We start from the raw sequence: 22,420 nt of genomic DNA on the forward strand, positions 1-22,420 counted from the left end.
TCTGTGCCACATGTATTCCGTCCCATAATTTAAAAGTTCAATTTGGTCCTTTTGATTAATTTTATTTTATTTTAAATTCTTTTTTGTAGCCAAGTGATGCAGCTAGTGGACACGTTTCACCCACGGACGTTAGAAGATCATTTGGTGGCGAATCGTAATGGCAACCAATGAAGTTCCGTGCAATTGTATTAGACAATTAAGTATGGTAGTTGATTGAATGGACGTAACATCCTTTATGATTAGTGGTTTGAGTGGATGTGTTTAATGTTAGTTTTTGAGACTAATAAGGATACTGATTTTGGAGTGAATGTGTTTAATATTAGGTTTGAGACTAATGATAATACTTGCTTTATGTTAATGTCAATATGGCTTAATAATACATTGATGTTACTTGATTTTAGTAAACAATTTGAATAATAAATTGATGCTTCATTACATTAATATATTCTCAATCAGTTTTGGAGTAATAATTGTCCCAAAAAAAGGTATCGTAATAGCATAGCTAACAATGGCTAGCCGGTCAAATGTATTCAAGCTTTCGCAGGTTGTAACCCCCGCTAAATAAATGAATTGTGGGGGTTTTAACCCCGAACATTTTTTAATAAAAAAATTAAATAGCAATTGCGGAGGTCAGAACCGCCGCTAAATACATCACACAACCGCCGCAATTGTGTTGCAGCGGTCAGGAAAACAAGCTCCGCAAAATGCTTGCGCCGACAAGAATTGGGGGGGTTTTGTGGACCGCTGCTACAGCGGATAGCGGGGGTTAACAACCGCCGCAATGTGTGAATTTAACCCCCGCAAATGGAGCCTTTTTTTGTAGTGACCTTAAATTCACCTCCTCTATCTTCACCCCTTTCCCTTAAATTCACAGGTATATAGTTCTCATATAGATGTGTTCCCAATGCCATTTCGCAAAGATCTATTTTATGTCCAATTGATTCCATATTTTGGTGCTAGCTCGGGTTTTCTAGAGTATAATGATACAAAGATCGTTGTAGTTCTTTAATATTCTGATATTGCGGCTTTTTCTAATGTGGTGTGTTTTATTGATATAAGCAATCCTTCGAACAGTATCATATTTTATCACCATACCAAAAGTAAGGTATAAACTATAACGTACTTCATTTTATTCTATTTTATCGGTTAAAATGCTAATTATCTATTCCTCCTTAATTATATCTTTCTTTTAAATGCGAAAGGATTACAGTAAATGTGTAAGGTGTCCACCTCTTCAATAAATTTGTTTGTTGTTGACCAAGAGTTTGGCAAAAGTTCTTCTAAATCTCAATGTGTGTCTCTTATTTAAGATTTTTTTTTTCTTTACTTTTTTTTTCTTAATATGCTTTTTTCTTTCTTGCTCTCTTTTACTCTTGGCCATGTTATTTTTATTTCTCCTTTAGTGATTCCAATGTGATAACCTATTCAAGTGAAAGACGAAAAGATATTTTTTAAAAAGACCGAAGTTTGGAATATTATCCATATGAACTCTTGTGAATTCTCTCCGAACTTTTTGATGTATATGTTGAGTTTATAGGAGAAACTTTCAAAGGAATTTAACATTCTTAAAATTTTGAGAAATTTTAGTATATAATAATTGAGGTTGAAAGAGAATTAATATATATTGGAAGGTTGCTAGACATTGGCAAGGAAATAACAATGGCAAAACGAAGTAAAAAGATAAACGGGTAATCTTAAAGAAAATGGAATGTTAACTGAAAGACAAAAATTATAAAATTGATATATGCAATATTATTTTGTGGATTTAGGTCAGATTTTGGACGTTTTATTTCATTCCTCTTTGTTTTATAATTTTTTTTTGGATTTTAAATAAGGAGAAATTTGAAAGCACTAATATTTGTTCAAAGAGAAAAAAAAATTAATACTTATATGCACATTAAATGTACAAGTTAATATTATATTTATTTATGCTATATTCATATGCACGTACGGAGATCAAATTTTCTTGATTATTTTCTTTGTTTACATGAGTTAATTTTAAGGAAAAATCTCTCTCTCTCTCTCTCTCTCTCTCTCTCTATAAAATTGTGTGTGCGTGTGTGTGTGAACATATAAAATTGTTTGAAATTTTATAATATGTGGCTATTATTAATTTATTGATATTTCTATCCCCGCGCGAAGCGCGGATAAGTTACCTAGTTTGAGATAAAAGATAAATAGAAATTCTGGCTTTAGAGAGTGCCACATAGGCAGGCTTATGTCCTACAATTTTATATATATAGAGAGATTATTTATGAATAGGGAAAAGGTTCATATATATCCTTAAGTTAGTGATTTTGTTTTTTTATATTTGTCCTCTTTTACCTATTACTCCCTCCGGATCGAAAAGAGTGTTCACTTAGCTATTTGCACCTCTTAGAAAAATATTAATTGCTAGATAAAAATAGATAATTTGACTAAACTGCCCCTAATTAAATAGGTATTGGAATTTGATTACATAACACTTAATAGGAGCAAATATGAAAAATAAGGTCAATTCTTTCTTGATTTGATAATTGGGCACTCTGTTTTACCCAAGAAAAAAAGGCTAAGTGAACACTTTTTTTTTTATCCGAAAAGAGTAATTCATGAAAGCCTCCAAGCTCCATTGTTATTTTGGCCTCAAATATGCCCTTCGATGTATGGTATTGATTTGATTTGGCTGATACAACACACAATGAGATATTTGAGCCTTTTCCAATTGTTCAGAATTAAATATATTGGGATATTTTCAATTATTCAGGAGTACGTTGAAAATTATTGAAAACGGTATATATAAAACTATTTGATAATTTAGTTATAAATTTGGATATTATGTTTAGTTTATCTACGTGGCTGCACCATCAGTCGGAGGGACAACATATTAGAGATCAAAAATAATATGGGGGCTTTCATGAACCAATAGATAAGCAAATAACAAATATAGAATAAAATAATAAATAAAAAAAATTAACATTTTTCCTTGTGAATATAAGAGACAAAAACACATAAATGACTCTCCCTCAAGAAAGGGATGCCTGTTCACCTAGTCAAACCTTTTTAAAATGTTAATTTCTATTGAATAGAAAATCCAATTTCTATTGAAAAATCAAAATGTGATGACATGATGGTTCAATGTACTTCTTTTGTTCTCAATTTATTCAGGAGTTAAACATCTTAATAATTATCGTAATTTCAAACATTTTTTTTTTTAATTATTTTAAAAACATATTTGAAAACTTTGTGAACAATACTACATGCCATAATAATTAACAATCTAAAATATTTAAAAGACATGAAGAAATCGACAAAAGTCAAAATTATTTGACTCTCGAAATCCCGACGACGCCACATAAATTGAGATGGAGAGAGTAGAGGTATGTAGTTGGTGGTAGACCGTGGTAGTGGTTCGTGTGGTGGAGTCTAGCAGAGAAAGTGATTTGTGGTGGTGGTTATACTATCGTAGCTAATACTACTCCCTCTGTTTATTTTTACTTGTCCATGATGACTTGGCACAACCCCTTAAGAAGTAACTAATAAAATGATAAGTTTACTATATTACCCTTTGAATATAATTAATTCAATGTTTTGCAAAAGGCATTGGGAAGTAATTATAGTTAATAATAAGGATAAATTAGGAACTAAGTGATAAATGTTGTCTTTATTTTCTAAATTGAACAAGTAAAATTGGACAGATATTTTTAGTATAGCGGACAAGTAAAAGTGGACGGACTGAGTAGTAACATTAATTATGAAACAATGAAAATAATTGACGATAATAGATGTATAGGGAAGACTAGTTTTGAAAATCATGCAATTATAATAGATGGAATAATGGTAAACGATACATATAAGCGATCGTAAAAGAAAAAAAAAGTACATATATCTAATAGACTAAAATTTAAATAATTGACAGCCTAATGTGTAGGATTAATAGGAAAATCAATGGATTAATTTTGCTCAACCCTTTGTATGTGCACTTGTATACACGTATAGGGCAACGCTTGCTCCCCAGATCCGAACTTACCGTTTCCCTTCTTCTTTTTCTTCATTTCTTCCTTCTCACAAAGCACTATCCATTTTGTTCATTCATACGCAAATTCTAGGAGCAAATAAAAGGTGAGAATAATTATGATCTTTTCAAATTAATATGTACGTCTTGTTCGATTCATTGCGTAAATGTTTTCCTATTTTTTTTTTTCATTTTGCTAGTGCATGTACGTAAGTTATTCGCTTTCTGAAATGTGAACCATTTATTAAAATGTTGTTATGCATTCGTTTTCCCATTAGGCAGTCTGTTACACTGTATTTGTTTGTCCATTTGCCTCCTTATTTTTGTGTTTTAACTCCTCTTGATTTGTTAAGGGGATTGATTTTATTTTTTTCATATTTAATGTGATATATATGCATTGATCAAGAAACTGTTTTTTTTTGTTTGCAATTATCCTTTTCTCTTAAGTTTCGTGTTGATATATTTTCATCCATTGTCCCTCCTTGAGACGGTCATTTATTAAATGACCCCCTTTTTATTTCTCGTGCAATTTATGGACCTTTTAGGCTACGGTTTAAAGATCCTTTTTGAGCAAACTGAAAATCTTATGTGAAAACGTCAGACCGCGTCTAAACTTTAGTAGATGTTAGACGGACAATCTAATGTCTTGTCAATCCCAAGGGCTATATTTGCACAATTTTTAAAAATAGGGATAAAATCTAAATGGTCACCTAGAAAAGGAACATTTGTGTAAAGCCGTTGAGTGAGTGTCATTCCAAATTGTTTAGTTGCGTCGTGAGCATTTCTTGGAATGTTGAGGAAAGGAAGTATGGAAAACTCGAGAAGGGACGAGGGATATAAATAAATTTACTCATTTTCCCTCCCCCTTATATATGTATGGGAAACTGCAATGAACTTGGAGATGCTGAGGAAACTTTGCAGTGAAATTCATTCAGCTTCTGTCAAATATAAGATACTGCATGTGCAACTAGATTGGAGCTGCCTAATGCTTTTTAGTTGTCTGTATGTATCAAATGTGTTTCTTGAAAATCTGTTTTGTATGGTCAATGATATGTTTGCTTCTGAGGTGTTATCTGTCGCTAACTTATTTTTTCTTTATAGCAGTTGTAAAAAATGGCAGATGTTGATGACATTCAACCTCTTGTTTGTGACAATGGTACTGGTATGGTCAAGGTAATGAATTGATTGTCAATTGTCACCATCTAATTTTCCTTATTGGTCCTTGTTATTTATCTTTTCCTTGAATCGGAAGCAATAAATGGTCATAGAAGTTCGAAAATTCTGTTCTGAGCTGTAGTTTGTGTTTCATATTTAGGCTGGTTTTGCTGGAGATGATGCCCCAAGGGCAGTTTTTCCAAGTATCGTTGGGCGTCCCCGTCACACTGGAGTGATGGTTGGTATGGGGCAGAAGGATGCCTATGTTGGGGACGAGGCCCAGTCAAAACGTGGTATTCTGTCATTGAAGTATCCCATTGAACATGGTATAGTGAATAACTGGGATGACATGGAGAAGATTTGGCATCACACTTTCTACAATGAACTTCGAGTTGCTCCAGAAGAGCATCCGGTTTTGCTTACTGAAGCACCTCTCAACCCAAAGGCCAATCGTGAGAAAATGACTCAAATAATGTTCGAAACCTTCAATTGCCCTGCAATGTATGTTGCAATTCAAGCTGTTCTGTCTTTATATGCTAGTGGTCGTACTACTGGTAAGACATCTACATTCTGCACTTTCTTTTTTGATGTTGATCATTTTCAATTTGTCTATAATTAAAGATCCATCTGACGAGGAACCTATCTCTTGGATATATGACTTATATATAGCGACCCCTTTGTTGATGAATTTTGTTGGAGATGTTAGATGATTGTGAATGTCATTATTTATTACTGAATTATGAATATGGATGGAGAAGTGTTGGAAAAGAAGTGGAATTTTTTTTAATGAATTTTACTAACGTGGTAACAAGTGAAGAATCATTTGTACTAGGTTGAACAAAAGGTTACGGTTAATGAATAAACATAAATAAAAGCTCAGCACATAGTTACAAAAGTGACTTGGGGTGGTTCATTTATTCAAATTTGTGCAGACTGTTGAGATGAATTGTATTGAGGGAATACAGTCAATCCTCTCTATAACAACGTCATTTGTCTGGATATTTTTTGCTGCTCTAGCGAAATGTTGTTATAGAGAACATAAAATAAAACATAACATGAAAGATCGGTTCCACATAAAATATGATTGTTATAATGAAATGTTGTTATAGAGGATGGCTGTTATAGAGAGGTCTGACTGCATATGATTCTTGTCTACCTGAAATCTGTGTGGTTTATTGTAGGTATTGTTTTGGATTCCGGAGATGGTGTTAGCCACACAGTTCCTATCTACGAAGGTTATGCACTTCCCCATGCGATCCTACGTCTTGACCTTGCTGGCCGTGACCTCACAGAGCATTTGGCAAAAATCCTCACCGAGCGCGGATACTCATTCACCACCAGTGCTGAGAAGGAAATTGTGAGGGACATGAAGGAGAAGCTGGCATACATTGCTCTTGACTTTGAGCAGGAGCTGGACATGGTTAAGTCGAGCAGCTCTGTCGAGAAGAACTTTGAACTGCCAGATGGCCAAGTGATTACCATTGGAGCTGAGCGTTTCCGATGCCCAGAAGTGCTGTTCCAGCCTTCCACTATCGGAATGGAAGCTGCTGGTATCCATGAGACGACATACAATTCTATAATGAAGTGTGATGTTGATATCAGGAAGGATCTGTACGGGAACATCGTACTCAGTGGTGGATCCACTATGTTTCCTGGTATCGCTGACAGAATGAGCAAGGAGATCACTGCCTTAGCGCCTAGCAGCATGAAGATTAAGGTTGTCGCTCCCCCTGAAAGGAAGTATAGTGTCTGGATCGGAGGTTCCATCTTGGCATCCCTCAGTACCTTCCAGCAGGTAAGCATTAGTTTTCGATTATTTTACTATATCATTAGTCATTATCTTTGCAATAATCGATGCTTAAAATGTTTTTCTTGAAAATGTAGATGTGGATTGCTAAGGCAGAGTTCGATGAGTCTGGCCCCTCGATTGTGCATAGGAAGTGCTTCTAATCAGAACAAAGATAAATATGTCTCTCTGATAGCCATGCCTATGTTGTTTTTGTTTTGTTCCTGGATAGCAGCTAAATATAGTTATTGCCTGTTGAACTATTTTCAGGTTTCTAGTTTTATTTGATTGTCAATGATAATGTTGTCATATTTCCGTGTCCTCATTCTTTTTTTCTATTTGTTTTAGTCCAGTAAGATCTAAAGAGGACAAATGTAATAAATTGTTCAACTCAATTGAATCTTTTCATTATGCATTGTTCAAGGAAGTTCTATTGTATTTCATGGTTCTTAATCTTTGCCGGGATTTCTTATTACGCGCGCCTTCTAAATTTGCTTCTAAGTTTGTAATTTGTCTTATATATGATACTAGACGGCCTATGCCCGTGCTGCGCACGGGCCCAACGCTTTATATTATAGTGCGTATATGTGTATGTAGTTATCTTTAGATAGTGATTATATATATATATATATATATATATATATATATATATATATATATATATATATATATATATATATTATGTTCAAAATACGATTAATATAACATTGTAGTTTGTGCTCCGTATCTAAAACTTTATTATATTAATGTTTGCTACGAATACAAAATCGGCAAATTTATTAATATTTTTTAAAAGAGAAGACTTGTTTAAAAAGAAACTATTTTCCTCTCTTTGAGATAAAATAATAGCAATATTTAAGCATCAGTTGATACTTTCAATTTTAATTCGATTAATTTAAAGGTGTAAAATACTTATTATTTTTTATCAAATTTTGATTTGGATAATTCAAATTCAAATTATTAAATTAATTTTACATGTTTAAAACAAAACAAAGTAGAAATTGATTTTCTATTTAAACGAAGAAATACTATTTTTTTAATTTTTGGTAAATATTCTCGGTTTAGCTCATTACTTGTCATATTGTCTTTTGCATGGTTTTTTAAGAAAACGTCGATTAGAATTATAATTTGACATTTACCTTATTCATTATTTGATCTCCATTTGATATATTTTTTTTTTTACGACATTAATCTCTTTTCACATTTATTAGAGTAAGAATAAAAATAAAAAAGTAATTAAATTCTATCTTATTTTAAAATATAAATATTTTAAGTATATTTATTTTAGTAAACATAACAAATAAATGACATGGCGGAATAGCAAAAAAAAAAAAAAAAAAAAAAAAATTGTATGGTTTGACTACTTAACCTTTTGAAGAAAAGCAATTTCATTTGCTCCCACTAATGGATTGATACGCACGTGGCAACGAATCCATCATTATTGACTTAATGAGATACTTTGAAAATTATATGAATATTGTTTGATTTTTTAATATGGGGTGCACTTTTTTTTTTGACATTATTAATTTGCACTATTTTTATGCATATATATATATATATATATACACTATGTTTAAAACACGATTAATATAACATTGTAGTTTGTGTTCCGTATCTAAAACTTTATTATATTAGTGTTTGCTACGAATACAAAGTCTGCACTTTTTTTTTTAACATTATCTTTTTTTTAATATGGGGTTCACTTTTTTTTTTTATATTGCTTGATTTTGTTAATATGAGGTCCACTTTTTTTTTTTTCCATGAGTTCGGAGTGGTGAGTTCCACTTTTTTTCCTTTTTTTTTTGTTTTTTTTTTGTATTGCTCGATGTTATTTAGTATGGGGCCCACACCCTTTTTTTTTTTAAGGGACAACGGAGGACGAAGCATGGGTCTAAACCCATGCTTTATATGGTTTCTTCTTTTTTTTTTTTATATTGCTTGGTGTTGTTTAGTATGGGGCCCCCTTTTGGACATTATTAGTTTCTTACTATTTTTATGCATATAATATATATATATATATATTCAAAACACGATTAATATAACATTGTAGTTTGTCTTTCGTATCTAAAACTTTATTATATTAAATGTTTGCTACGAATACAAAGTTTACACTTTTTTTTACATTCTTTGTTTTTTAATATGGGATTCACTTTTTTTTTATATTTCTTGATTTTGTTAATACGGATCCACTTTTTTTTTTTTCGTGAGTTTAGAGATGGTGGGTTTCACTTTTTTTACTTTTTTTTTTTTTTTTTTTTTTAAATATTGGTTGGTGTTTTTTTTTTTTTAATATTGGTTGGTATTTTTTTTTTTTAATAGTGGTTGGTGTTAATATGGGGACCACCCTCTTTTTTTTTTTTTTTTTTTTTTTTTTTTTTTTTTCTAATGCTTACGGACGACGAAGCATGGGTTTTAACCCATGCTTCTATATTGTAGTAATTCGTCAACCTACTGCCTCATAGGAGCCCACATAGGGGTATATTTAGATATTTTTAATTGTTCAGGGCATGCTACAAATTATTTCATTTCCTACTAAAGATAAATCATACGTATTCAATGCAATAATTTGAAGCATACCTTTGAAAATTGAAAAAATTCGAACATACTTTTGAAGGAATTAAAAAGGTCCAAATAACTCTTCTATGTCGCTTCCATCAGGTACTTTTACCGTGGAAAACCGTTAGTGAGAGGCGCATATTTAAGTTGGTAAAAGATTGTGGAGGGAGCTCCTATGAGTAGTAACATGGCATATTTTATATATATAAAAAATAAATGCCAAACTTTAGGGCTATACTTAGAACCGTTTCCATTGAAACGAAAAGTAGTTGTTACTAAACTGGCACAAGGGTAAAGTTTAGTACTCCCTCCGGAGTGGCGGATCCAGAATTCAATGTTCATGGGTGCTCATCTTAAAATCAATAAAAAAAAAATTATTACTTTGAGTGGAATTTGAACTTGGCCCCTTCTGGTTAGCTTTTTAGGCTACAACTTTTTAACCAGAACACCAAGATCTTTTATTGCTTCCTGGGTACTATTTATTATTTTATACCAATATTTCAATATTTTCTATATTTCTACATAAAGTATTCGCCACAGTTAATGGGGGCTCGAGCACCAAAAAATAGTACAAGGGTCCACCCCTGCCTCCGGTTGAATTTAATTGCCGTCCTCTCACTAAAAATAGATGGTCCAAAATAATTGTTATTTTAGAAAATCAAATTATAATTAACTACTTTAATTTTCACCTTTACTCTTACTCAATAAATGTAGAGAGTGATTATTTTGGCAAAAAAGAGAAGAGTAATATTAATTGAGATCAAATAATAAAAACCTAAACTACTTTCAGTAAGGGGCGCGCAAAAAAAAAATATGACAAGTAAAATGAATTGGCGGGAGTAACCATGAGGAACTAACTCGACCAAAGCGTGATGGAATAGGATGAGCGGACCCAAAGTGTATAAAATAAAACTTGAGGTGGGTAAACTTTCCAAATTCTAAGTTGAGGTCTCTCCACAAATGAAAGAAAATTGCAAAAATCATTTCAGTAAATTGGCAAATGGGAACTTCTTGCTTGTGTTCAACAACTCTCTGTAGATATCCACAGTGGATGGTCAGCTATGGCTATACCTCTCACAATTCTCCCAAAAGACTACAAATAACTGCCACAACTACTATAACGGAAAAACAGACACGTGTCTCTGCTACTACTAAGGCACGTAAGCCAATAATAACTGCGGCGATACTGGCGGCAGCTGCGGCGGTGATAGTGGCGGTGAATGGAGCGGATGCGGTGGCAGTGGCGGCGGCGGCGAAGAGTGAAACGCAACAGGAAATAATTGGAGAGGAGACATTTTCAAACGTACCGCAAACGCTGTCTGGTGATTGTAGTGATGGACAGAAGGAATGTAAGAAGGCTAGGATTCAAAGACCAAAGTCAAGACAAGCAGAGAGTTGTACGGTTAAATGTGTGAATACTTGTATTCGTGGTGGTAGTGGATCTCCTGGTGAAGGTCCTCTTAACGTTAGAAGGTACTCCCTCCGTACCAATTTATTTAACACTATTTGACTTAAAAGAATTTTGAAATTGGTGATCTAAAACAAACTTTACATGCTCCCTCAGGTTCAAAGTAAGTGTCCACTTAGTCGTTTTCACGCCCTTAGGGGTCGTTTGGTAATGATGGATAAGGAAAAATAATCCTGGCATAAGAATTTAATATCACCATATCCCTTGTTTGGTTACCGATCCTGGGATATGTTATCTCAGGATTAAATAATAGTACCAGTATAAGTTATTCCTGGCATAGGGTGGAATAACAATCCCACAACTAGTTATCCCAGGATAAATTAATAAAAATGACAAAAATAGCTCTGACGTCCTCAAACCCTTTTTCTACTAAACACGTTAGAGGTATTTTTGTAAACAAACAACTTTTTCTTAAAAATTATGCAATGCATTTTACTTTTAATACAACAAACTAAACAATCAATAGGAAATAATATCATGATAACGAATCCCAACATAAATAATTCCAATATAACTAATCCCATCATAACTTGTCTTCAAACCAAACAACCCCTTAAAAAAATACTAACTCATTGAAAGAAATACTCTCTCTGTCCCAAAAAGATTGGCACTTTTAGCTTTTCGAGAGTCAAACTTTTTAATTTTGACGTGTGATTTAACATAGAATCTTTTATTTTTTCGAAATAAAATTTACATATTTGAAAACTAAGTACTATAAGTCACCATAATAAATAATTTAAAATAGTTAAAAGACGTATGAAAAAATTATGGTCAAAGAACAACTCGTTTGACTCTCGAAAAGCGAAAAGTGTCAATCTTTTTGGGACGGAGAGAGTAGCTATTTTGACTAAACTATCCTTAATTAATAAGAACTCTTGCTTATTTATTGCCTTGAGTTAATAGGGGAAAATCTGAAAAGATAAAGTTAATTCCTTCTTGATTTTGTAAGTGGACACTTATTTTGAACCGGAGAGAGTTTTTGTGTGGCTATAGATCATTTCATTAAGGGTCAAAAAGTAATTTTAAAGTTAAGTTGTTTTAATTATAGAAAGGTAACATTCTTTTGGGATTGACGAAAAAGGAAATGGTGCCACATAAATTCGGATGGGGGGAGTATGTTTCAATTTGCATGTAATTTCCACTAATTGACTACCAAGCCTTCATTAAACTTCATGATGTACCCTGTTCATTTTGAGACAGTTCTTTGTATATCTGTCTAATTCTATAAGAGATAGATTTTGCCCTTTGTATTTGTTAGAAGATGAAGTTAATTCAGCTAAGAAAGACTAGTTAAGACAGAAATGGATTGAGAGAAAAAGGACCAGAGTTTTGTCCAAAATTTGGGAAATGTAGAAATATCTCCATTTCTAATATGCACTTGTGCAATGCCCGTTATACAGAAAAACCTAACCACCTTTTTAATGAGTTTGAACAACTAATCTCTTAGCTTACCTAATCTAACTATGTACAACTTGAATTGGAATTCATGATGTCCCTGTTCCTTTTGATTTGCTAATGGATTATTGTTATTCCATTGAAGTATGACGACCAACAGTTCTTTGTATATCTTTCTAATTCCGTATGAGATAGATTTTGCCCTTTGTATTTGTTAGAAAATGAACTTACTTCAGCTGAGAAAGACTAGCTAAGACAAAAATGGAGTGAGAGGAAGAGGACCAGAGTTTGTCCAAATTTTGGGAAATGTAGAAATATCTCCATTTCTAATATACACTTGTGCAATTCCCTTATATATAAAAAGCTAACTACCGTTTTAATTAGTTCGAACAACTAGGCTACTAGCTTACCTAATCTAACTATGTTCAACTTGAATCGGAAATCTCTTCTCCTCCTTGAATTCTCTAACCTGAAAGAGATTCAGGTCAAATTCTCCAGTCCGGAAGTAGGTAGACTTTTTCTCCTAAGGAGTAGAAGTTTCTCTAAGAGGATAAATAGCAATGATGGATAAAGACTATGCAGGATTGGAGCTTTTCTTTGCTACTAGTATTTTCTTAGTTCCACATTCCAACATAGATCTCTCAATTGTGACCATGGTAGGAAGATTTTTATTCGACTAAAGATATGTTCAATGATGATGCAAAAGAATATATTAGAGCAAACACCAAAAGTTTGTGAATGGGTGACACCAATGTCACTCGGTCCTTTTGTATTATAGGTAGAATGCCAACTTATGTAGCACATTTCCTGCACCATTGACTATGAAACACCATTCCCAAGTAAGCTACCCCAATTGAGGTTACAATAATTAGGTAGCTATCTGATGAACCTGAATATATATCACTAATCGGGAAGGATGGAAAAAACTGGAATCAGAATATTGAAAATGAAATGGACAGCCTTCTAGTATTTTTTGTTAATGTGGCATTTCGTCGACCACTGATTGGACAATTTGCTGACATGGATTCTCAATAGTGCTGATTATGTTGATAGCTGATGGAGAAGTCCACGGACATGAAATGTGAACTGGCAAGTCTCAGTGAACTACTGACTGGACATGATGTTGGGTGATTACGATTACTCAGTAAGCTGTTTTATTGACGCGTAGGTGACATGACTAATGACATCAATCCTAGATAGTAATTGGTATAGGAGATAGATATGTCATTTCAAATGAGACTTCTGGCTGCATGTGGGCGGTGGAATCGGATAACTTGCATAATAATGATAAAACTTTGTGATATTGTATTTGTATCCAGAAGTGGTTTGCATACTACTTTACACCACATAAGTAGTTGCATATATTCTAACACAAATACTCTTTAAGAAAGAAGAGTCCAGATATACTGCAAGTACGAAGGCGAACCCCAAAAAATTCTTGAAGCTTCAGTTGAACGGTTTATTCTGAAAAACATTATTAGCTCATGTTAATTTTGAGGAGATTTAAGCTTGCAAAACAAGAAGGAATGAAGCTGTCAATTGACACCAAGCTGGAATAAGGAAGTTTTAGTATTCTAACCTGAATTATGAACTCCGTTTCTTAGAAAATCCATTTGCAAGTGCTTGTAGTTGACCACGGGGAGGGTTATTAAGCCTGCTAGAACGACTAAAAATTAGCTCTGCAGTCAGGTTGACAGAAACACGCGCATAATGAGGGTAAGGAGGTAATAAAGAGAGGAGGGGTGGGGGGGTTGGCAAGAAAATTCAGTTATAGCTTCAATCTTGGTGCATGTGGTTTTTAGGATTCATTTATTTACTGCTAGATTTTAACGTAGAAAACTATTTAAGGTTAAAGCTTCGGACAATCAAGAAATCAGCTTGTTAGGTAGAAGAATGTTCACAGCTACTTCATTACAAAAACTCGGGGAGAAAAAGGCATGTTTGGTACATTTTAAAACATAACTGCAGGAAATCGTGAGATTCATGCTCTTAGGAAACTAGATAGAAAGCATGAACTGCTTGCGGGGTGAAGAAGACAAGGGTGTGGAGTTATTTCTAGCATTTTTTTTATGTTTGAAATTACTTCGTTTAGATACAAAACAGCTCTCTTAGTTTTGCTTGTTTCATTGTTGACAATTGGTGAAGCATGTCTTCTATAGACGGATAAAAACACATCGAGTACTCATAGCTGAAGAGATATTTTGCAACTTTAAAATTGTAAGTGAAGTTTACATAGTTGGTGCAGTTTGATTAATAGTATGTAATTCAACTTCTTCTAGTCGGTTAATTTAGCCTTCTGCAGTTCCTTTTTCTTTCATCCCTCCTTTATAATGATTGAAAATGCTTGTAAGCAAAGAAATGTCTACTTCATGGTATACTATTTCTAATTTACTTAATTGATAGATGATAACCTAGTTAAAATAACCATAGTTCGTCATCCTCCAATCCAACCAGCCCCCTTTTCCATCAATTTTTTTATATAAAAAAGAAGACAGGAAAGGAAAAATGACCATGGCATTAGAGACTCCTTTCTGTAGAAGTGATTGAACGTGGTCAGGATGTAAGATATTTTGACAAAGAGACACTGTGGATAAAGTCAATTTGAAGTTTGCTTTTACCTCTTTTGTCTCAGGCCACTGGTGGTGTTTAAGCAAGGGTTTCACAGTCGGAAATACTGGTAACTATTTTTCCTTCATAGTCATCAGTCTTTATATGGCATTTTCATTATGCCTCCATTTAGTATATTATATTTGTTCTCCTAAGTTCTACTCACTATTGTGCAACTCATCACTTGCCAAATTCTTGTTAAAAGAATATGCAATGCTGAGAAAGTCACTGTATGTTGCGAGTTTGTATGTGCACCATATTACAAAGTTTAGTACTCTTAGCTTGGTCTGTAGAATAAAAAATTATAACACCATGTTTTGTCTAGTTAATAGGAAACAGTGTTCAACAATTGACCAGGTCATTTTCCTCTTCACGCAATTACATCAATCTTTGCTTACCCTGTCTTACTTACCAACAAGTGAATATCTGTGTTCACTTCCAGGACCTACCAAAAATCTTATATCTTCAACATCCTTACTCCACTGAAAGTACTATCAGTTGCTAAATTAGGCAAATAAAGAGGAAGTTCCTGATTTGAAAATCAACAAAAAAGAAGTTACTATGAAGGAGATAGATATAAACAGAAATGGCCCTGTGTTTCTTCCTCTTATGGCTTCTGCTTTTAAGACCAAGCCTACTTTTCAACCTCCCTAAAGTAAAAGTAAAGAAGGCATCATGTTGTTGTTTCCACATAAGATGCAAAAAACAAATATCAGTTGTACTCTTCCTGAAATGGTCTGTTCTTTACCGTTACTAAACCTACAACTTTGCATAAACAAAAGTCGAACAAGTTTTGCCTGTACTGCTAAAAGCGCTTCCATCTTTGTTTCCTGTATCTTATGTACCAAAGGTGAATGAACATCTGTCTTTTCTTCTCCTTCATCTATCTAATTTCCGACACCTATCTAAAATCATGTATCTTCAACATCCTTACTACATTGGAAGGCATAATCAGTAACCATAGTAAGTAACTAAGGAAGTTTTTTTCAGTTAGGGATGAATAGATAATTAGGAGAAAGAAGAAAAGTGAAACCAAGGAGAGAAAAAGACAAAATGATGCGCCGTCTTTCTTCTTGTCTCTTCAACTTTTAAGACCAATTCTACTCTTTTTTTTTTTTTTATCCTTCGATCTTCCTGAAGTAAAAGATTATGAAGCATCATATTATTTGCAAAAAAAGAAATTAAATTAAGTCAAATCTCATTCTTTCATTGTTGAGAGATCATATAATTAAGTAATTAATAGTGTGCTCTTTATAATGGCTTAAGCTTTTAGATAAAGATGATGACACGCTTTAAAATAATATCAAAGCATGTAAGAAGTCTTGGGTTCAAATGTCACTGCTTCCCAAAAACAAAAATATTTCCACGTGTTTGGGCCATGAGAAAGAATCAGATTCACAGGTGAGGAGGCGTGTTGTGACATAGTATAATTAGATAACTAAAAGTGTGTACTCTCTAACAGTTTAAGCTTTTAGATGAGATTGGTCAGACATTTCAAAACAGGAATGCTCAGTCTTGCCCTTGTGGAACCTAAATTTTACATAAATGTCGGAATTGAGCTACATTTTAGAGCATGGGGAGTGTTTTTAAGCTATTATACAAATCTTTAGCCAATAAACCAATGGCTTAGTTACGCATCTGTATGTGATTTCTCTTTTGCAATAGAAGCATTCAAGAAATATGGACTGTTGTAGCGTATACATGATAGTTCACCAATCTATTCGTTTAACTGTTTGCTTAAACCAGCACCTTAGTTTTGCTGGTTTTAGTTCTCTTTGGAACTGTGTTATTGAACTTCCATCTATAGGAAGATGAATGAAATGATAAAACCTTTGGATGCTTAGCGTGTACAAGAACCTAAAGCCTGAGGAACTAGGCCAACCTTTCCACTAAAATCTTTGGTATTTCTTGTTATTCCATGTTTTCTTTCTCCAAAAGTTCCTTTAAATTTTGCAATTCTTGAATTAAAATTGAAGTGCTAATTTTGCTGAAACCTATTTCTCTGTTGGACAAAAGATTCGGAGAAAGTCAAATTGATGCTTAGGGCAGTGAATGAACCTAGGTAAAAATGAATATATGAATACTAGGAGCAAATAATACGATGACGGTTTGAGCAAAACGTCGAAATGCTCATCCTAAACAAAAGATGCATCAATCACTGCAAGCTAGGATGTTCTCCTTGTAATATCCATTGGAAATCACTTAATTTTTTCAGTTTCAAACTTTGAGTGCGTACACGCAGCGAGCAACATGATTGCCAGCATATAAATTTTTCCGAGTAACTGATATTCGTTAATGAAAATTGACTGACTTGTTCTTTTTTCTTTCTACATGTTTCTTGCAGTTTGGTGGAATGCTCTGATATATGTAATTTGATAAAAGATGGTGAAGATGGACCATAGACTGTACATTTAATCTTATTTTTAGGTTATATTCTTTATTTGAGCCTACAAAATTTTCAGGTGCTCTTTTATATGATTAAAGCTTTGATAGAGTTGTATATTCTCTATGCAGAAACTTGACAGGCATTTTATGTATATACATCTACTTTTTCTTCCACCTTCCTGATGAGGTAGGCGCCATCATTCTGTATGATGTCAGAGAAAAATATTTATCCTTGCATTGTGAAGCTAGAAATGGAAATTGGAAATTAAAAGACTAGCACATCGGTTATGTTATCAGGTAACACTTTGGTGGTGGACTGGTAGTGCAGAAAGGAAAAGTGAATTTATTTTACGGAAAAGGGCCAAAAATGTCCCTAACCTATTGAATTTGGCAAAAAAATACCCTCCTTCTACCTATTAGTCCGAAAATGCCTCTCCTTTCACCTATTTGGATAAAAAATGCCCTCAAGTTATCTTTTGGCTTAAAAATACCCCTGACTAGAGGAGGCTTTATAAGAAGCCATGTGGCAGTGTATGACTGGTTCATATGCTACTCCATAAAAATTATATTACTCCTACTATATGTATTAATTTGACCCACTCATATAATTAAACTTGGATTTCTAATTATTAACCCCGTGTCTTGCCATTGCCAAAGCTGGGATTATGAGAGTGTGCTGTTGGCTCTGCTTGGATAAGACGAGGAATGAGGATGATTTGCTCACTAATAATGTTTCATAATTTCCAATACAAATCAAAAGGTCAAAATCTTTACAATGAGTTGCAAATAACCCGACACATGAAAAAATCAACTTATAATGACTAGACTAACATCAATGACCCAGATTAATTAGAGATGATCAATGGATGCATGTTCACATACTTCCTAATAACATAAACTATTTAAGAAAGAATATAATGTAATTATAACTCAACAAAATCAAGTAAATCAGTATAAGACACTTAAATATATACTCGAAGCCATATGAAAAAGAAACATTTTTTTTCGCGGATGTACACAAATATTTCACAAATGCGTAATGAATATTTGAAAAATAAACAAGCACAATGGAGAACCCAAATATATAAAGCAGTTTTACCGAATTGTCGAGGTATATTTTCATGGTTTATTATTATTATTATTATTATTATTATTATTATTATTATTTAAAACTAACATTACACATTTATCTTTGTCGCAGACGTACCTAAGGAATCTAAAGTTTCCATAGATGTGATGTATACAAATATCTCACAAATGCAAAATGGGTATTTGAAAATGAACAAATAATGCGAGTAACCGAAATATGTAAAAGTGTTTTACCAAATCATTCGTGCAATGAATGACTAAATGTATTATGAATGTACAAGATTTTTTTTTGGCATTATTCACTATTTTAGGAGCACTTCGCAAATAAAAGCTTATTTTGTATTATTATTTTGTTTGCTTTTATTTTGTATTATGTTATTTTGTTTGCTTTTATTATGTTATTATGTGTTTTACAATTCTGAATGCTTAAGTTTCTTTCAAAATTACAATGATAGCAAATGGCTTTACTTTTCTCCACTTAAGAAAAAAACTACTTTTTATTTGAAAAAAGATTAGAGGTGTTTCAAAAGTAGTTTGTGTTTGGATTTATCATTTTTGTGTTTGGCCAAATTATTTGAGAATAATTTTATTAATACTAAAATAATAATTTGTGTTTGATCATTATTTTTCCAAAAGTACTTTAGTATTCTCGAAGCTTGGCCAAATAAGCCATAAGTTAATTGCAAGCTAATAAAAAGTTAATATTAAAAAGAGAGTATGATATATCTAAATATTTTGTTAAAATATTATGATGATATATACTCCAAAATTAGAACTAAAAATATGATCTCCAAAAGAAATCAGTTGTCAATAACTTTTTACGTTGGTTAGATGAATTCCAGCATTATGGATAACTTAGTCTAGCGGTTAAGGTAGACTTTTATGGTAAAAGTTTATTCACACTCGATTTTTACGCTAAATCATATACTTTGATTAAGTTATAAATTAAGGAGGAAATGGGTAATTAATTATAGCTTTATAAACTTATTTCAATGCAGGTAATGCAAAAATAATTAATAAAAAGAAGGTATATTTTAGAACAACTTCCTAAAAAATTATCTATTTATATTGTAATGAATTTTAAATAATGATTTTGAAAATATTTCATTAATGACAGCCAAAATTTAACAAAGAATATACAGGGTCAAGATGTGATTATATTTTATATATTATATCTTAATGTAAAAAATTTGCTGAATTTTTGGTCTATAACACAAACTGATGATAAAAGAGACAAAGAAAACAATGAAAGAGCGCATCAAAACAACAAAAAACATGTGATAAATTTAGATTTCGTGAAAAAAGTTCTCATTAATAAATAATGATAGTGTGAGTCAAAACGATGATGTAAAATTAATAATAAAATTGGTGCTAAGTATATCTAACAACTTTAAGTTTACATATATTCATAAAAATGTCAATCTCTGTTGACAAGTCCGTCTTGAAGTTTAATGATGGGATGGACAAAGAGATACCAAAGATACACAAATTGCAAAAATTTGAAAAGTAAAATATTTAATCCTTTTATGTTTAAAATTCTTAAGTTAGTTTTCTTATATAAATTTGGTTAGGATGTTGAGGGCTTCATGTAGAAAATAGGTAGCTGTATAGGTGGAGTTGATATGTGAAAAAATTAGATCTGATGAGATGCATTAACAATTACTCGAAGTCGTTAGTGATTTTGAAGAAGTATATTGTTCATGCTTAATTTAACTTTTTTTTATAATTACTTTTTAATAACATATAGATTGTTTAAAATTATTATTACATTTATCTTTGTCACAAATATAATTAAGGAATCTGAAGTTTCCATAGATCTTATGTATACAATTATCTCACAAAAGCGAAAGGAATATTTGAAAATCCAAGAAGGAAAATGGACAAATGAAATATATAAAGGAGTTTTACTAGATTGATCATTCGTTTAAAGAATGATTATGAATATATTATGTATATATAAGACTCTTAGATGTGTCTAACGTGTGATATTAGATTTAGTATATATATACATGTATGTTTGTTCGTGTATTTGAATTAATATTACATTTATCTTTTGCATAATAGTGCATTTTGCATGGTAATAGTAGATGGGCGTAGAATATTACAACGGAAGGAGTTATCTCTGTAGTAATGCTTTAGCTATGAAGTAATATGATCGGGTAACGCTACCAATATTTTTGATATCTATCTGAATTGATGTTTTATTTCCTTAAATAAATTGATGTAAGAAGTGTTAGAAGCTTAAGTTTATGTAAGCAACTTTTTTTTTTTTTTTTGAATATATATATGTAAGCAGTTACCTACTCTAATGCTTCCATTCTATCTTCTTGGACGTAAGTCCTTTTTTCCGTATCCGAATCTTGCCAAAAAGGCACCATCTTTGTACTTCAGGATTCGCGTTTCTTTATTTCCTTTTTTACTCTCACATAATATAATTTTTGGGTTTTTGCATACTTTGTTTTGTAGACGTTGGTACATGAAGCAATCCACATTTATCCTAATTTTATTCGAAAAGTTTTATAATATATATGTATGCTAAAGATGTAACCATTGATAATATTAGTTGTGTTTGGCACCCAAATGCCGAATCTGCATATGCAAACCATATTCAGGATGAGGGTTTAAGGAGATGGAGTTTTATTGACTTTATTAACATGATAGAGTTCTATGTTTTATTTTAGAACGAACAAGTAGCAAAGTTTACGGTATTCCCCTATTGCTGAAAAATGTCTCTTTAAGTGGAATTGTGTTGAACTTAGATCAAATTCAGTTTGTTTATTTGATTATTATAAGTGTTCATGTGGATGCCATTTTGTAAAGATCTAAACACAAGTATAAACTCAAAATTACATAACTCAATTACATTATTCGAGTCGCTTTACAAGTACCTTTTACAACTTAGTGTGTAATATTTGGTGTAGTAGAAAGTGTTATTAACGAGCTAACTGAATTGAACATTAGAAAAATAAATGTTGTGCTTCGCCAGAAGTTTTTTAATTTTATTAAAACTTATATGACAATATACTGGTAAGTGCTAGCTTACGGGATCTCTACTTTTAGGAACTCTTGATCTGTTACAAATTATTGATAGATTTTATGATAAAAAAACCAATTCTATATAGATGTTTCACTATAAATATGTATAAAGAAAAGACTATTTGACTTTGACATGAAATAAGAGAGAATTTTTGAACATGAATTGAGAGACAAGTTTTTCTTACATTTTAATTAAAGATAATAAGTTTTCATGTATAAAAACTATTTTTGCTATATTAACCAATTAAAGTCAAAAATTATGTCCTTTGTTGTTCATATTTCACACATATATATCTTAAAATACGGGAATTGAGTATTAATTCGAATTTCAGCATAAACTTTAGAATTAGGTTTTGTAACACCTCGTACCTTTAACCTAAGCTTTGACCACGATCCTAGACTTAGAAAATCAGATAAAGAATGTGGGAATTGGAATTTCCCTGTTCAGTTATAAGATGGAGTTTACGCCCATGAATAGTGATCGTATTTCAGTATACGGGCCGTATTTCAAGTCGTAAACTGGTACTAAAGATTTCTGAGCATTCTGGAATTTGGCATCTGGATGTTACATTGTTAAATACGGATTGTATTTCAAAATATGGCCCGTATTTCAAAACATATTTGGAATTTGGGAAAACTTCCTTAATGAAAGTTGTAGAGCTTTGAAATACCTTTCCAACGGTATATTATGGGGGTCAAATGGACATCTGTGCAAAGAGTTATGGTCATTTTACTGAAGAGACGCAGTGCAGTCCACACGGAATACGGCCAGTATTTTGCTGGGCATAAAATTCAATTTTTCCAAAACAGTATATATCGTCCATATCAGTTCAAATCATTATTTTTCATTCCTTCAAGCCCTAAAACGACCTCCTACCCTCTTCCATCATCAAGAACACCAAGGTAAGCCTATTCTAATTATTCCAAGACGATTTTAATACATATCCTTGTA

General features: G+C 32.3%; 2 protein-coding genes across 8 annotated transcripts; both read left to right on the forward strand.

Annotated features, from left to right (window-relative positions):
• Nucleotides 1-4,015: 4,015 nt before the first annotated feature.
• Nucleotides 4,016-7,355, forward strand: LOC132049722 (actin-75). Of its 2 annotated transcripts, none has more exons than XM_059440634.1 (5): nt 4,016-4,098; nt 5,096-5,164; nt 5,307-5,700; nt 6,328-6,941; nt 7,031-7,355. In XM_059440634.1, the coding sequence occupies exons 2-5, from the start codon at nt 5,105-5,107 to the stop codon at nt 7,094-7,096; spliced, it is 1,134 nt and encodes a 377-aa protein (XP_059296617.1). In that variant the 5' UTR covers nt 4,016-4,098; nt 5,096-5,104; the 3' UTR covers nt 7,097-7,355. The 2 variants fall into 2 exon arrangements, with proteins under 2 accessions (XP_059296617.1, XP_059296618.1); XM_059440635.1 differs by lacking the exon at nt 4,016-4,098 and adding an exon at nt 4,174-4,196.
• Nucleotides 7,356-10,441: 3,086 nt separating this feature from the next.
• LOC132049723 (uncharacterized) lies at nt 10,442-17,619 on the forward strand. Of its 6 annotated transcripts, none has more exons than XM_059440637.1 (4): nt 10,446-10,961; nt 14,984-15,028; nt 17,303-17,385; nt 17,473-17,619. In XM_059440637.1, the coding sequence occupies exons 1-3, from the start codon at nt 10,489-10,491 to the stop codon at nt 17,358-17,360; spliced, it is 576 nt and encodes a 191-aa protein (XP_059296620.1). In that variant the 5' UTR covers nt 10,446-10,488; the 3' UTR covers nt 17,361-17,385; nt 17,473-17,619. The 6 variants fall into 6 exon arrangements, with proteins under 6 accessions (XP_059296622.1, XP_059296623.1, XP_059296624.1 ...); XM_059440638.1 differs by having other exon boundaries at nt 17,303-17,363; XM_059440639.1 differs by lacking the exon at nt 14,984-15,028 and having other exon boundaries at nt 10,442-10,961.
• The last annotated feature ends 4,801 nt before the right edge of the window (nt 17,620-22,420 follow it).

This window comes from Lycium ferocissimum, chromosome 3 (genome assembly GCF_029784015.1).
Source record: "Lycium ferocissimum isolate CSIRO_LF1 chromosome 3, AGI_CSIRO_Lferr_CH_V1, whole genome shotgun sequence".
NCBI classification, from domain to species: Eukaryota; Viridiplantae; Streptophyta; class Magnoliopsida; order Solanales; family Solanaceae; genus Lycium; species Lycium ferocissimum.

What these genes read in the sequence shown, in the direction of transcription:
- LOC132049722 (XM_059440634.1), top strand. Translation starts at nt 5,105, where the DNA reads ATGGCAGATGTTGATGACATTCAACCTCTTGTTTGTGACAATGGTACT. An exon ending in TGCTAGTGGTCGTACTACTG is followed by an intron (nt 5,701 to 6,327) that starts GTAAGACATCTA and finishes GGTTTATTGTAG; the next exon opens with GTATTGTTTTGGATTCCGGA. An exon ending in CCCTCAGTACCTTCCAGCAG is followed by an intron (nt 6,942 to 7,030) that starts GTAAGCATTAGT and finishes TTGAAAATGTAG; the next exon opens with ATGTGGATTGCTAAGGCAGA.
- LOC132049723 (XM_059440637.1), top strand. Translation starts at nt 10,489, where the DNA reads ATGGGAACTTCTTGCTTGTGTTCAACAACTCTCTGTAGATATCCACAG. An exon ending in GGTCCTCTTAACGTTAGAAG is followed by an intron (nt 10,962 to 14,983) that starts GTACTCCCTCCG and finishes CTTTTGTCTCAG; the next exon opens with GCCACTGGTGGTGTTTAAGC. An exon ending in TTTCACAGTCGGAAATACTG is followed by an intron (nt 15,029 to 17,302) that starts GTAACTATTTTT and finishes TGTTTCTTGCAG; the next exon opens with TTTGGTGGAATGCTCTGATA.